The sequence below is a fragment of the Ptiloglossa arizonensis genome, chromosome 6, assembly GCF_051014685.1.
Source record: "Ptiloglossa arizonensis isolate GNS036 chromosome 6, iyPtiAriz1_principal, whole genome shotgun sequence".
Lineage (NCBI taxonomy): Eukaryota > Metazoa > Arthropoda > Insecta > Hymenoptera > Colletidae > Ptiloglossa > Ptiloglossa arizonensis.
This window is the reverse complement of record NC_135053.1, coordinates 23,207,494-23,223,506: the sequence shown is the minus strand read 5'-3', so window position 1 is coordinate 23,223,506 and position 16,013 is coordinate 23,207,494. Positions and strand designations below refer to the sequence as shown.

The 16,013-nt window shown below is 42.9% G+C and overlaps 1 protein-coding gene across 1 annotated transcript in view; it reads right to left on the bottom strand.

Annotated features, from left to right (window-relative positions):
* Positions 1 to 3,371: 3,371 nt before the first annotated feature.
* Positions 3,372 to 16,013, bottom strand: part of LOC143147972 (dexamethasone-induced Ras-related protein 1) — a 90,001-nt gene continuing 77,359 nt past the window's right edge. The window contains exons 4-6 of the mRNA XM_076313758.1: positions 8,287 to 8,470; positions 7,494 to 7,704; positions 3,372 to 5,995 (exon numbers count right to left, since the gene is read on the bottom strand). Coding sequence (XP_076169873.1) covers positions 5,783 to 5,995; positions 7,494 to 7,704; positions 8,287 to 8,470 — 608 coding nt within the window. The 3' untranslated portion in view covers positions 3,372 to 5,782. The remainder of the gene's footprint in view (positions 5,996 to 7,493; positions 7,705 to 8,286; positions 8,471 to 16,013) is intronic.

Below are 16,013 nucleotides of genomic sequence, written 5' to 3'. Positions count from 1 at the left end.
CCTCTCTCTTATTCTCTCTCGCTCTCTCTCGCTCCGTTGAAAAGAGCCGTGTCTGCTTTCTAAATGCAGCCACTTGGAAATCGTTACGATTGCCACACGGCCCCGCGACGGAGAAGCGTTATTAAATACACGGGACGATGGTTCGTCGATTTCGAAATTTCCAGCAAACGGGAAGATTTTAACGCGTAAGATGCTTAACGTAATTAGAGCGCGTGTTTCGAGCGTGACATTTCGATGAATTGTTCGTGTCGTAGTCGCGACGATTAAACGCGCCGCGCAGATTTAACGAGACCTCGACTTTGAGAGGAATTATCGAAAAATGACTTTTTGGAGGAATATTCTTTTTTCTTTTTTTTTCCACCGAGCAAAAAACGCAGAATCGGTCAAACGATTTCTGGTGATAATTTCTTTGGTTTACGCAACGTGTTTATTTTGCTCTTTGAATCAATGGGTTTGCGAGCGAATAAATAATAAACAGAGTCGTCTCGCGATTCGAAAATCGAAGGCGACACGAGGTGCTTACAATTACCGAACGGGTGCCGGGTGAATTCGTAATGAAAGAAAGGTCAATTAGCGCGCATTACTTTGAATGCATTACGCCGATAACGAGGAGCCTCCTCTTTCCCGGAAGTTCACTCTGACGTCGCGTTCCAAATCTCGGGATTCGTTAAAATCGATTAAAAAGCAGCCAGTGATGTTCGCCAGTACGCGATACTCGTTTGCATCGAATATAATGCATTTTACTTGGCGCTTCGCCTCTCGTTTCGATATATATCGTATTGTTCGTAAAGTCATTTCGTTTTCCAAAATGGGGAATATATAATTTTATAAAATGTTTGTACGCTTTAAAAAAATCGTATTTTGTTTTCCAAAATGAAGAATATATAATTTAATAAAATGTTTATTCGCTCTAAAAAAATCGTGTTTCATTTTCACCAAAAAAAAAAAACGAAATGGAGAATATATAATTTAATAAAATGTTTATACGCTCTAAAAAAATCGTGTTTCATTTTCATCAAAAAAAAAAAACGAAATGACTTTCCGAACAATCTAATAAAAATTGTGTTAAGGTCCATCGGTCCGGTTTCGAGGATATTCGGGGCAAACGACAGTCGCTGTAGACTCGATTTAAATAAATTTCAATCATAGCTTCCGCGAGTGATTTCCCGTCGGATGGATAGAATCGTCGCTAAAAGCTGCCATCGGAGAGAAGAAATATCGCGAGAGAAACGCTGTTCAACGAGCGAACGGAGCGCGAGACATCGAATCTACGGCCCGATGTGGAATTTGATTAGCGATGGCCTTAGAAAACGTGGCGCGAATATTTCTTTCCACGTTGAAAAGATTACGCGACAAAAGGTACACTCGATCGTTCCTCTGAACGAGTTTCGATAATTGTTCAGAAGTTTGGCCTCCCCTTTAACTCGTACATATGATCGTTCTGTACGAAATTTTCCTATTCAAAAATCTCCAAATAAATTCTACCTCAAGATAATTGTTCAGAAGTTTGGCCTCCCCTTTAACCCGTACATGTGATCGTTTTGTACGAATTTTTTCTATACAGAAATCTCCAAATAAATTCTACCTCAAGATAATTGTTCAGAAGTTTGGCCTCCCCTTTAACTCGTACATGTGATCGTTCTGTACGAAATTTTCCTATTCAAAAATCTCCAAATAAATTCTACCTCCAGATAATTGTTCAGAAGTTTGGCCTCCCCTTTAACTCGTACAGGTGATCGTTCTATACAATATTTTCCTATACAAAAATCTCCAAATAAATTCTACCTCGAGTTAACCTAATCGTTCCACATTCCTGTAATCTCTCCTCGGAAAAACGGTTAACGAGATCCTTACTTTTTTACGTCGAGAATAATACTACAGCTTGGCTATTCGGTACAGTGCATCGTCTCGAAGATGGCTGCGCGTTCCACTAACGTTTTATAAGATCGTAACGTGTCATCGTGACGGTGATTTGTTTAGGGAGGTTGACATCTCGACGTCGAAATTGACAGAAAGAAACCGTGGACCGTGAAGTCGTACGCGTACAAAGGAAACGCGAGTCGAAGGACAGGATCGAAGTTATGCCACGATCGCACTTGTGTAATTGTATTGGGTTCTTCGGAAAGTCATTTTTCTTTGATGAAAATGAAATATGATTTTTTTAAAGTGTACAAACATTTTATTAAATTATATATTCTCCGTTTTGGAAAACGAAATGACTTTACGAACAACCCGATACAATTGCACAAAGCATCGAATATACGTGAACCGTATATTTGTCGTAAATTCAAAATGATTCGAATTAGACGTGGATAGAGTTAATTTGCTAAATAGACGTAGGCGTGTCGAGTAGGACGTTACACGTTTTACACGTGGGAGTGTGGTTTAACCTTTTGGACTCGAAAGGAGACTCGCGGTCTCCGCGCAATTCAATCTTTAATTCGAGAAAACTTCGTGGCTCGGGATTCAAATTGGTATTTAAATATTTTACTCTCGGCGAGCGTAACCCACACACGAATTATTCGTATAGAAAAATTGCGTTCGAAATTAATTGTACGTTCTTCTCTTTTTTTTCACTTTCGCTTTAAAGGAAATTCGTCGAGGCGTCGGTTTCTCGCAGCGAGAAAGCTTTTTCGTGTAGCGTGCAAAGGGCTAATATACGGTGTTTCGAACGCTTTTTTCCAAACGTTTCAACTCGGTAAATAAAATCGAAAAAATCCAATCTTTCTCCCCCTTCTCTCTCTCTCTCTCACTTTCAAAGCATCGCGACAATTTCGAATCAATTCGGACAAATTCGGTCGGATAATACCCGTCTCTGGAACGAGACTGTAACTCGAGTCCAGAAAACTTAATTAACTTATTAATCGAGTAATTGGCCTCACCCTAGAAAAACCAGTTCCTCCGTCCCGTAGCTAGGCACCGGAAGGGGTTAATTAATCTGCAGGGAGTTCCGTGGAAATGACTTTTCATCGTGATGCCGGGGCGTTGGCTTGAAAATGATATCCCGCGCGCTCGAATCGCATAAATAGAAAGTGACGATTCAAATTTTCACGTCGTTTTAAATATTGTACCGTAGCACGTGCCCCGCCGGGACCCTAATTACTTTGCTCTTGTTACCTCGTTGAACGTTGACGCGCGAAGAATCCTACGGTTTCCCAAGAATCCTCGTCGTTGTTGGTGTTCCTTGAATCAGGGAACCGTTAACTTCGTTACAACGAAGGGGCAATCCGATAATTTCGTCGTCTCTCTCGATAACGAAATAAGAACGCAATTGATTTTTCACGGATTGTTTCTCTTTTCTCTTTCCTTTCCTCTTTTTTCGATACTTTACGAGACACACGGCGATGCACGCCAATGAAAAACACGTCGGGATCGGTTTACGTATTTATTACAAGAAAACGGAACGTTCTTGGTCCGAGAATTAGGGGCGAGTTGTACGAGAAGAGGCGTTCTTTTTGTTTTTTTTTTTTTTTCTTTTCTTTTTTCCGTACGTATTGTTTCCATGCACTTTGATTATTACACCAACGATTATTTAACTTTAAGTAGCACGCAAGTGACGCGACGACGTTGTTCGATGCGTTCCGTGTTCGGCGCGGAAACTCTCGAACAGATCGAGTTACGGTTCGAACCTCGAAAAACCTCGAGAGCTCGCCGAGATACGAGAACGATTCGGATATTTCCGCGCGAAAGGAAAAATATATAATTGTTCGCAGATTCGATCGGAATTGCTGATCGCGAGAGACTAAAGTTCTCGACGATTCTCGAGCGACTTTCGTATTCGAACGACATTCGACGCGACTCGAAGCTCGAACGATGATCGATGAACCGATCGATCGCTCGTAGGTATACGATCGAAACAATGACGTTATTTTGTTTTTGTTTTTTTTTTTTCTTTCTTTCGTTCCGTGTGAATAAATTAACTATATACACGTATACAATATTTGGTTCGAATCGACTGGACACAATCATGCTTAAACGGAATCGAGGTTTCGCGAGCAATCGACCGTTTTAGCGAACGTGGACTGTTGCGGGAACCGGATGTGAATTATATTTCTATCGAACGACCGGCATTATTCGTCGATGTTCGGTCCCGCGAGAGGGAAATCGACGAATCAACGAAACAAAAGCCGCCGACCGAACATTGAGCCACAGTTTTGTTCCTTGGATCGATATTCAAGCATCGACGTCCGGACAGTCCAACCTGCGCGAAGATTTAATTGAAAAAAAAAAAGAAAAGAAAAGAAATCGCGAGAAGCTAGAAACGGTCGACTGTTCGAATCGGTGCTCCAAGAGCCCGAGAAACCATCGCGGGAAACGGTGTTTCTCTCGCTTCGGTTAATTACACCTAACTCTTCCCGTTTTAATCGTGGTCGATCAATTAATCTAACAACTCGATCCTCGGTTACATCTTATTTTAATAGTACACGTTACTTCCGGGACGCTATGCTAGAGCTATTCCTTTAATCAATTAAGGCGAGCAGCGTGGTCGGTTTAAACATTTTTTTCTCTATCCTCGACGATCTTCGCTTGCGACTTCCCTCCCCTCTCCTACTCTTTTCCCCCTCCCTCTCGTTCGTGTTACATCGGATACTCGCGACATTCGGCGAGTAACCGTAAAAACGGACTATTAATTCACGATTTTCTTGCGGTCCCGCCTACGGGAAGATTAATTGGTCGAGTGTACAAGGTGTGCATTATGCATCGCCCGTTTTTTCTCCGAACTTTAATAATTCTCGTTTATCCTCCGGCCGAGTAAAACACGCGGGTACAAGAACGAATTTTGCGGCAGGTTGTTTCTCATCGAATCGTTGCCGATCTACGGTTGCACCGAAGAAAGAATCATTTTGTTTGGAAGGGGAAGTTCTACGAACGAGACCAAACTCTGTCTTACTCTTATCGGTTCAGACGATTCGATAGTATCGTTAGAAATATCGCGCGAACAATTCTTTCTGCTTTCTGAACAGGTGTTGAGACGAGATTCCGAAAATGAGTGTTCGAAACTGTTACACATCGTGACAGACAGTCACGAGAGTCGAAAGAATGTTACTGTTACAAATGTATCGTAATTGAAACCGAAACGAGTCAATGTATCCACGATATTTTCAAACACTTTCTCGTTTCTCCGTAACTGTTCGAAAAATGACAACACACGATTCATTGGAATCTTTATTTCCGATCGAATAAATTTACGTTTCGAGTTTACATTACGAGCGGCGTTCGTTCGATCCACGATTGAACAAATATTTCCCGATACGGAATTTCGGTGGTACGATACACGACGCGTTTCTTTCCACAGCTACGGTCTGGCTCGAACAAATCGACCGTTCAAGGTCACCCCCCACTCCATCAGGACAGATTACCCCCCACCACCGCGCTCGTCCGCGGCGTCGCTGTCGTTCCAATCTCGCGCAAATCTGTTTGTCCGTCAAACAGAGGGACGAACTATTTACTCGAGATAAAAGCGGGACGGCGTGCTGCGCGATTGAAAATTAGAGAAGCGGCCTTTGTCGAGGCGGTTAACGATCTTCTTGCTTCGGTTCTACCGTAGATGTTTATACGTTGTACATTGATTTCGACCTCGATAGAGACTCCCGTAATTAACATTTGTAGAAAGGTTTCATCGTCGGTGTGTACCGAGCGAGAAATCTCGATTCAACGATTACACGTATCTGACGAGTTTTGTGCGCGCGGTAACGAGAGTCAATTGCATCGCTCGCGAAGATCGTCCACGAATCCGTAACCGTCGTTTCGTATTCAGATTCACGGGGTACTTCGAGTGGTATCACTGAATGGAGCACGTCTTTCTGGCTTCGGAGGATCTCAGCGTGATCCTCGATCCTGGCGTGTTGTTCTCAGCCCCGGCTGCGAGGGAACACGTTTTTGTCCTCATGATCATCAGGTCCGTTCTTATGCTGGGCCGGCGCACATTGGGCGCCACGACGCCGCAGGCGTCGCTCAGCCGGCGCTTTATACTCAGGGTGGCTTTGTGTTTCGGCTGGAAACAAATTTTTCGTCGTTTGAGACCGGTACTTGTTTTCGAGCAGGGATAGGTGGGGTTTTACGCGCGCGTGGGGGAGTCGCTCGACGCTCGCGTCCACGTAAAAGCGTAATCGCTTCAACGAGGGCCACGAATCGTCCAATTGCACGCGTTTCCGGATTCAAAGCTTTATTTACGTCCGCTATCTTTCTCTCGCTCTTTCCGTTTCCAGAGCTCGCATCGCCCGTTTCTCACAGAAATTTCGAAAGCGTCTCCCGGTGCTTCAATTTTCGAACTCGTCGAGCGTGAAATGGATTAATTTTGGATCTCGGGTCACCGAACATTCGACGTTCCTTGTATTTCCGAACTCGGTCAACTTCCCGTACGACAATTTTAATCCCGATTTTTAATCTCAAATTTTGCCCCATTTTCACCGTGTATAAATAAACATCGATCGTATAAGGTACTGGATTGTTCGGAAAGTCGTCTCGTTTGCCAAAATTGAGAATGTAAGATTCGATCAAATGTTTGTACACTGTAAAAAAATCGTGTTTCGTTTTCACCAGAGAAAAACGAAACGACTTTCCGAACAAGCCTTTACAATCGTATTGGTTTGTTCGGAAAGTGGTTTCGTTTTCCAAAATGGAGATTATATAATTTAATAAAATGTTTGTACGCTCTAAAAAAATCGTGTTTCATTTTCACCAAAAAGAAAGAACGAAATGTAGAATATATAATTTAATAATATGTTGGTACACTCTAGAAAAATCGTGTTTCGTTTTCACCAGAAGAAAACGAAACGACTTTCCGAATAAGCCAATATTTGTTCGAAATGTACAGGACGGGAAGAAGAAACGATTTGTAATTTAATTTTTTTTTCGAGCAGTCTTTGAAATAAATCTACCATTTACGAAGTTACGAACAATTTTTTGTTACCATTTGAACGAATGACTTGTTCGTCCAGGGAGCCATCGTGCCGTATGGAAACAATGGATTATCCGTCTTTCTACTCTACACACGTGTCCTGACACAGGATTATCTTATTACGAGACAGTGTCGCATCGCCGTGGAAACGTTGGCTGTACATTTTGGCGATCGGAGAGCTCCCGAAACGAGCAAAATTTAAACAGGAACAAACAATTGTTCGCAACCTTGTAAATATTAGTCCCCCGACCCATGTTTATCAGTACTTTCTGCCCCAGTTGGCGAGTACCGTCTACTCCAAAAACGTTACAAGTCCTTTTTTCTTTAGACTCTGTATACACAAAATTTGAATTCTGAATAGATTTTAAGGACACGCTCAAGAGAAATAAAAAGAAAAGTTCTCGATAGACGTCGATTCGAAAATTGTTTCTATCGAATTTACGAAACGCAAATCGAATAACGGCGTTCGATTGGGATTTTGTTGGATTCGATGGGATTTTGTTGACCAGAGTCGACGGTGTGGACAAATTTTGACGAACGAATATTTATTTACAGCAACTCGATATTATAATATGTTATACATAAAGCGTACCTGTGACGGTGGTAGCATCGTCGGTGAGCCAAAGGTGAGGGGAACCTTCCTGTGATGATTAGGTGCCATCTCCAAGGGTAAGCCCGCTACTACGAAAAGTTGGTAAAAAAGTTCCTCCACGTGAAAATTCCTTTTCGCGGACGCTTCCACGAAAATACAACAATCGTCCTGGCTGTTGCAGTACTCTTCGGCTTCTTCGACCGTGACTGTCCTGTAAAAACACGCGCGACGTGTTTGTGACTTGATTCGCTTCGTTTGTTTACGAAACATTGCACGGCTACCGGTACGGTGCAATTACAGCTATTTACAACGTTGACCTATCGCGAGCGTGTAAACGAAGACCGGTGAAAGGACAAGGGAACACATCGAGCGTGAGTCGTGCAAATCTTCCGGAGCCGAGCTATTGAAAATTTAACGACGAGTTAAATATCATGAACGAGTAGGAATTACTAGGATAATGTCGAAAATTGTGTCAAATGCGCATCGAGTTAAGATAGTGTCTCTCTAGTGTGAATTATAGTTTAAAATCGTGCAGAGAGAGAGAGAGAGATGCATTAGAAAATGCACTAGAAAATGCACTAGAAAATGCACTCGGTGGTAGAAATTAATGCACCGTTCTCCGGAAGATTTATCGCGTCTCTGAGAGACAACAATGGGGACATTTCAAACGCGGTGTACTTAATTTTTAATTAACCGTTTATAGGCTCGCGTAGATTTTTAATTAACCGTTTATAGGCTCGCGTAGATTGTTAATTAACCGTTTATAGACTCGCGTAGATCTGTATGCACGTACTTTACTTCCTTGTCAGATTTATTCCCGACGATCACCATAGGAACCTTCAAATTGATCTTGCTCCTGCTTTTCGTAGCGCTTTGGGTCGCGCTCACTTTAGTTTCCAGGATCGATTCACGCAACCTCATGGCCTCGTCGAAGGTCTCCCGACAGTCGAAACTGAACACCACCACGAAGAGATCACCTGCGTTGTAAAATGAAAAAAAAAGAACAAATAATTTCAACCGTTCGAAATCTCGCGTAACGATGTATTATCCACCGATAAGGTGGACGCGAATATTTTTTTTTCGTAACCGGGTTACCGTACGGTCACGGATTACAATCACGTTTGTTGTCGCGGTCGAATCGCAATTCGATCGTGAACTAATTGCAACCGAGTCACGAACGAATTGCAACGAACAATTCCACTTGAATACTGAATGTGTCAAATTGATCAAACACGGATCGAGACTTTGTCCACTCGCGATCGCGTCACGATCGAGATATCGACGATTGGCGATTATCTCGTTATGGTTACTCAAGACGACAATGAGTCAAAGTTTACATACACGCGCGTTTTCTCGGTAAAAATATTGGGTCGTTTGGAAAGTCGTTTCGTTTTCCAAAATGGAGAATGTATAATTTAATAAGATGTTTGTATACTTTGAAAAAATCGTGTTTCGTTATCATAAAAAAAAAGTGGAATCACTTTCCGAACAACCCAATACGATTGTAAAGTATTAGGTTGTTTGGAAAGTGATTTCGTTTTCCAAAATGGAGAATGTATAATTTAATAAGATGTTTGTACACGCTAAAAAGAATCGTGTTTCGTTTTCACAAAAAAAAAAAAAAAAAAAACAAAACAACTTTCCGAGCAACCCAATACTTTACAATCGCTTCGCGCCAACGAACGTTTATTAGACTGTCTTCGACAACTGTATCGAATCGGTACGGTATATAAATCGATGCGAGTGCGTCAATGGGATAGAAGAGTCTCTGGATATTTGAATTTCAAAAGGTTATTTTTCCGCGTGAAGAGTAACGGTGTTAAGTTCCGCGCAAGGACCGTTTAACCGTACTCGAATCGCGTTTGCATGCATATTATTCGGAATCTTGTTAACCCGTGGGTCCAATTTTTACGGGACGATTCGCGCGCTCGCCGCGGCACGGTTCGATGAAAATACTCGACGATAAACTCGAAAACTTACGGGCCACCGTACCGTCGGTCGAATATTTTAAATCGAGCGCGTTCGTTGCGTAAATTCACCCGTGTAGGTATAAATATCCGCGCAAAGTGGGAAATACTCGCGGTTGGAACGACGTTGAAAAACGTCGCGGTACCGTCGTCCAACGGTCTCGTGGAAAATGGCCGCATACGTGATTACACGGTATAACCGATGATCGTTGGAATAAAATACACCGTGCACGGGATTTATGAATATTTATACGAGTCGTGGCTATTTTTATCGCGGTGAACGCGATTCGTACATTTACACGGTGTGCTCGTCGCGACCGGGCGATCGATCTTCGAACAACGGGTACAAACACCGAGTAAAAAATAATTCTCGAAAGAATCGAGTCTCGCCTCGAGTTCGAGGAACAAGTTCCGGGCGGAACTTCGGGGAACAGGGCCCCCATTGATCGGTGCCACGGCAACGGTGTCATTAAAGCGACAGAGAAAAAAAGAAAAAGAAGAAAAAAAAAAAACATACTTTTCCCGAGCGCGATCCACTCGTTAAATCACCGTCGGTGTCACAACTTCCTTCGTCACTTTAACCCGGTACGATCCACCGTACGAGCAGACGCTCTTTTCGCACAGCTCGCCGCTTTTTATAGTAATTTGACGTCCGCGTCGTAACTCCGACCCTCGTCTAGTTGAAAATCTCCGTGCACTCACGGTTTTGCATTTTACACCGTTCGCGTCGCCGGAGCTTTTCACTTCGTTCGGGTTTAATTTACGTTTATTACACCGTGAGGGGGGGGGATAGTGGAACCCTATCGGTGCATCGGGACCAAGTTTCCAAAGCTTCGCGTTTCGAAATCGGTATCAATTGTAAAAACTACTCGCGGCTAGGCTCGCGACGAACGAGCTCCGCGATCGTGTTCGATGCATAGAGAGTGCATCGTGACTTCCGGGAGGGGAACGCTGGATCGAGGACGCGGTAACAATGAACAAAGTTGATGCAAACGCGTGTCCTGGTTGACTTTGTTTCCAAGTTATGGTTATTTTTATACTCGGGTAATTCTTGGTCGCAAATCGGGGTTGGGGAACCTTTATGCAATTTTAAGTGTGTATACAACACCGGACACGTCACTGATGTGTCTACCTTATCGTTCCGTTTGGGTAAATTCATTTGTTTATCGTTTACAGAGAGTTAATTTCTTTTAACCAAAAAGTTTCTTTCAATTCCAGCAAAGAGAGAAATCACGTTCATATTACAATTCGAGACAAATTTTATACCAAGATCAGTCTCGGAGAAATTCTATTCTAATCGCGGTTAGAGACAAATATGCATCCTTGTTGCACTTATCCTCGATCTTTAATATAATAAATCTTTCGATTGTCGAAAGATCACTTCTCTCTGTCCCTTTCTTTAATTTCGATCTTCGAAAGATCACTTTTCTCAGTCCCTTTCTTTAATTTCGCTCGTCGAAAGATCACTTCTCTCGGTCCCCCTTTCTTTAATTTCGCTCGTCGAAAGATCACTTCTCTCGGTCCCCTTTATTTAATTTCGCTCGTCGAAAGATCACTTTTCTCGGTCCCCTTTTCTTTAATTTCGATCTTCGAAAGATCACTTCTCTCGGTCCCTTTCTTTAATTTCGATCTTCGAAAGATCACTTCTCTCGGTCCCTTTCTTTAATTTCGCTCGTCGAAAGATCACTTTTCTCAGCCCTTTCTTTAATTTAAGATCACGTTTCTCGGAGATCGTGTCCACGAGGAACTGGTCAATGATACCAGCAGGTGTCCATCCTCGTGTCTTCCGCTCGAAAGTTTCCATTATTCGCGAATAAGCGCCGCCACGATGCACCGTCGATCACCGAGAACAGTTGTAAGAACGCGAGGTGCATTCGAGGCTTTTATCTCGGTCGAAGTTCCGGCGGAAGTTGGACGGTACCGGGATCGGTGTCTGGTCGTCCAGCGCGAAGACTCGCGTCCATGGAAATCCTGAAATATCTTTCGGCTTTGGTGCACGGTTTCTGTTTCGAGCGGTTTCGCGGCGCGAAGCCTCGTTTCTCCATCGTTTTTCGTTGCATCGTTGTATTTTGTTTCTTTCGGTGCGTCGGCTGCCTCGTTTCCGCGTCGTTTCCGCGTCGACGGAGAACCGCCCGCGGAAGAAAAATTAACGCGGCCGGATGGATCGTCGCGAACGCGACACGAATACGTAACGCGGGATTTCTGCTACGCTCGAATTTCTTATTCGAAGTGTATCGCTGCTGCGACTTTCCTTCGAGGGAGTTTCGCTCTTGTTACGCGTAAGAAAACATTTATCGTAATGGATTCCGAACGGACCAGTCCTCGATCAACAAACTGTTGGAAAGATGGTCTTCTGGGTAGGCGTGTATGTGTTCTGACGAACGTAATCTAATAAAATAGTATAATTTCGGGTTTCGTTGCGCGGAAGAATACATTTATCGCAATGGAGTCACATTTAACGATTCCTCGATCGACGAATACTGCGAAAAATGATTCTGCGTAGGCGTGTATGTATTCTGACGAACGTAATCTAACGAAATAGTATAATTTCGGCTCTCGTTGCGCGAAAGAAAACATTTATCGCAATGGATTCACAATTAACGAATCCTTGTTCGACGAATAGTGCGAAAAATGATTCTGCGTAGGCGTGTATGTATTCTGACGAAAGTAATCTAATAAAATAGTATAATTTCGGCTCTCGTTGCGCAAAAGAATACATTTATCGCAATGGATTCACAATTAACGAATCCTTGTTCGACGAATAGTGCGAAAACTGGTTCTGCGTAGATGTGTATGTATTCTGACAAATGTAATCTAACGAAATTGTATAATTTCGGCTCTCGTTGCGTGGAAGAATACATTTATCGCAATGGAGTCACAATTAACGATTCCTCGATCGACGAATAGTGCGAAAAATGATTCTGCGTAGGTGTGTGTGTATTCTGACGAACGTAATCTAATAAAATAGTATAATTTCGGCTCTCGTTGCGCAAAAGAATACATTTATCGCAATGGAGTCACAATTAACGATTCCTCGATCGACGAATACTGCAAAAAATGATTCTGCGTAGGTGTGTGTGTATTCTGACGAATGTAATCTAATGAAGTAGTATAATTTCGGCTCTCGTTGCGCGAAAGAAAACATTTATCGCAATGGATTCACAATTAACGAATCCTCGATCGACGAATACTGCGAAAAATGGTTCTGCGTAGGTGTGTATGTATTCTGACGAATGTAATCTAACGAAATTGTATAATTTCGGGTCTTGTTGCATGAAAGAATACATTTATCGCAATGGATTCACAATTAACGATTCCTCGATTGACGAATACTGCGAAAAATGGTTCTGCGTAGGTGTGTACGTATTCTGACGAATGTAATCTAACGAAATAGTATAATTTCGGCTCTCGTTGTGCGAAAGAAAACATTTATCGCAATGGATTCACAATTAACGAATCCTTGTTCGACGAATAGTGCGAAAAATGATTCTGCGTAGGTGTGTGTATGTATTCTGACGAATGTAATCTAATGAAGTAGTATAATTTCGGCTCTCGTTGCGCAAAAGAATACATTTATCGCAATGGATTCACAATTAACGATTCCTCTATCGACGAATACTGCGAAAAATGATTCTGCGTAGGCGTGTATGTGTTCTGACGAAAGTAATCTAATAAAATAGTATAATTTCGGGTTTCGTTGCGCGGAAGAATACATTTATCGCAATGGATTCACAATTAACGATTCCTCGATCAACGAATACTACGAAAAATGATTCTGCGTAGATGTGTATGTATTCTGACGAAAGTAATCTAATAAAATAGTATAATTTCGGCTCTCGTTGCGCAAAAGAATACATTTATCGCAATGGATTCACAATTAACGATTCCTCGATCAACGAATACTACGAAAAATGATTCTGCGTAGGTGTATATGTATTCTGACGAACGTAATTTAAGAACAAAGTATAATTTCGGCTCTCATTGCACGAAAGAAAACATTTACCGCAACGAATTCACAATAAACGATTCCTCGATCAACGAACACCACGAAAAATGGTTCCGCGTAGACGCGCATCCGTTCCAACGAACGTAATCCAATAACCTAGTAACATATAATTGCATTCGGTCCCGAGGAGACTCTGATAAAATGTTCCCGATCGTTCGTGCGATTTGTCGCGGGTGGAAGATTCGTCGCAAATAAAATATCGCGTATCGATATATTCAAACGTGACCCTCTTGCCATAAATTGACGGCGAAGTGGTTGAAAATATGTAGCAGTAAGTAACGACGCCCGGAATTGCATCCGTTGCGCTACAAAATGCGGATAGGAAATCCAATTCTCCCTTCGTCGTTTCAACATTCTGCGTTTTACCCACCTAACCGCCATTCCGACTCCTCCGTTTCCGCAAACGCTCTATTTATTCGCGGTAGCTGCGCGATGGATATAAACATTCGCTTGTCCAAACACGCGGAAACGGTTTTCCGCGCTCGATGCACCGCATAATTTACGATACACTCCGGGAAACAACGTACGAATGATTCGATACGACGTACGAACGATTCGATGCATCGATTATCGTCGCACCCCTCGCAACGAATCTCGTCGGGTAACCGTAAAAAGGGGGCGATGTTTTCTTTCTTCTTCTTCTTTTTTTATCGTCCAAGGGAAAATTCCATTTTCGACCGTTCTCGCAACGTATCGTTTTCGCACGATTGAATTCAAAATTGATCTCGACGCTTCAACATACGTTATGTACGTTGTTATACGTTGTGTGTATTATATACACCGGGTTGTTCGTTAAGGTTTGTGTTTTTTTTTCTATTGTAAAAAGACACCACGACACTTTAACTTTGGAAACATACGAACGAGTCTCGAGAGATCTACGCGAAACTTTACACACGTTTATTAAACACTAGTACCGTATTTAAAAAAATAAAACGACGAACCATCGTACCGCTGGATAATAAATATTCGAGCAAGGAATAAAAAATTCAAGTGACTTTTATTCACTTATTCATTGACTTTTTATTCACTGTCGCGTTATTCGAACCCAATAGCTTCGTTTCTTATCGAAGAACAAAACTTATCGAGCAACCTATTACTTAGAACTGAAACAATGGACTCTTTGCACTGTAGAAGTGACTTTGGTTCCCTAGGTTTCACGCGGTGAGTCGAGCGACGATCATTTTTATTCAACTTCGATTTCTCCGGAACTCGAAGCGTTTAGCTGCACAATGCAGCTAAAGAGGACGAGGAGGAATTTGACGAAGAATTCGATACCCGAAATATGCGCGAAACAGTCTCGAGTTGCCGGTAGATTCCGGTGAAAAATTGCCCCGAAGGCAACGAGCAAAGACGGAAATATTAAAAATCGATTTCGAAGTTTTCTATTTACTTTTTTCTTTTACAACGTACGTATATTCATAGCGAGGAGAATCTCGCGCGACTTGGAACAATTCTCGAACGCTTTGGATCGCGAGGAGAGGTATCGAAATCGATTCGTAGCTATTAACGAAGCGGCAGACCGGCGAGGAAATCGCAGCTGTGCTCTGGGTCCCTCTGTTCTTCGGGATAACCGTGTTTCCGAACTCGCGGAACGGTGTTATCGACGCGTAGAGCGTTTCGTAATTTCGTCAAAGCTAGATTTACGCGCGGAGGTGAACCCGTCCCGACGAAACTTGCCGCGGCGAGGGCGCGGAGTCTCGTGCAATTTTCTTTCGAAATAATCACGCGAACCCGGCAACCGGTCCCAGTTGCATTGTTCCCCATCATTGTTCCACGGTCTCCGTGTTGTACCCCTGTTTCAATTTCCATTCCAGCTGCGTTCCACGTTCGTTCGCGTACGAGCTCTCTCTCTCTCTCTCTCTCGGTCGTTCCGTGTTTTCCAATTCGCGTTCTCGCAGAGGCTCTCGATTTCTTTTTTTCTTTTTTCTTTTTTCTCTGTTTGCAAATCCATCGGTCGAGTCTCGGGGCAACAATCGCTCTCGCCAAGACGAACGTTGCGCGCCGAATCGGCTCTCGAATCCCGTAGCCGTGTTTTCGATCGAGCATCGACGTTCCCCGGTGACGAACTCGAACGCTGGAAAGTGATTGCGACGATATAGCACTGAATGGACCACCGGTTGCGTCCAGGAGGACGTTGTTATCGCGCTGGAAAGTTATCGTTCGAACGAAGCAACACGGTGCGGGGACAGGAATTATACCGGAAACGATTCGCGATTCCGCGTACGGATCGTGTCCCCGCGGAGAAAACGATGGATAATCAATTTTCGAGCGTGGAGGAAAATGTACCAGTGACTTTTGCCGCGTTGTTCGTTCGACAGAGAAATTTCTATCTACGGGGTGTCTCTTCTGTTCTTGATTTCATCTCGATACGATGTTCTATTCCCGATGCACAGTTTCGTGCAGCGTTGTGCGAAAAAGATTGTACGATGTTTAAAAGAATAAACTCGAATTAAAAGTCCAAGTGACTTTTGTTGCGTTATTCGTTCGACAGGTCTCGATTGAGAAATTTCTACTTACAGGGTGTCTCTTCTGTTCTTGATTTCATCA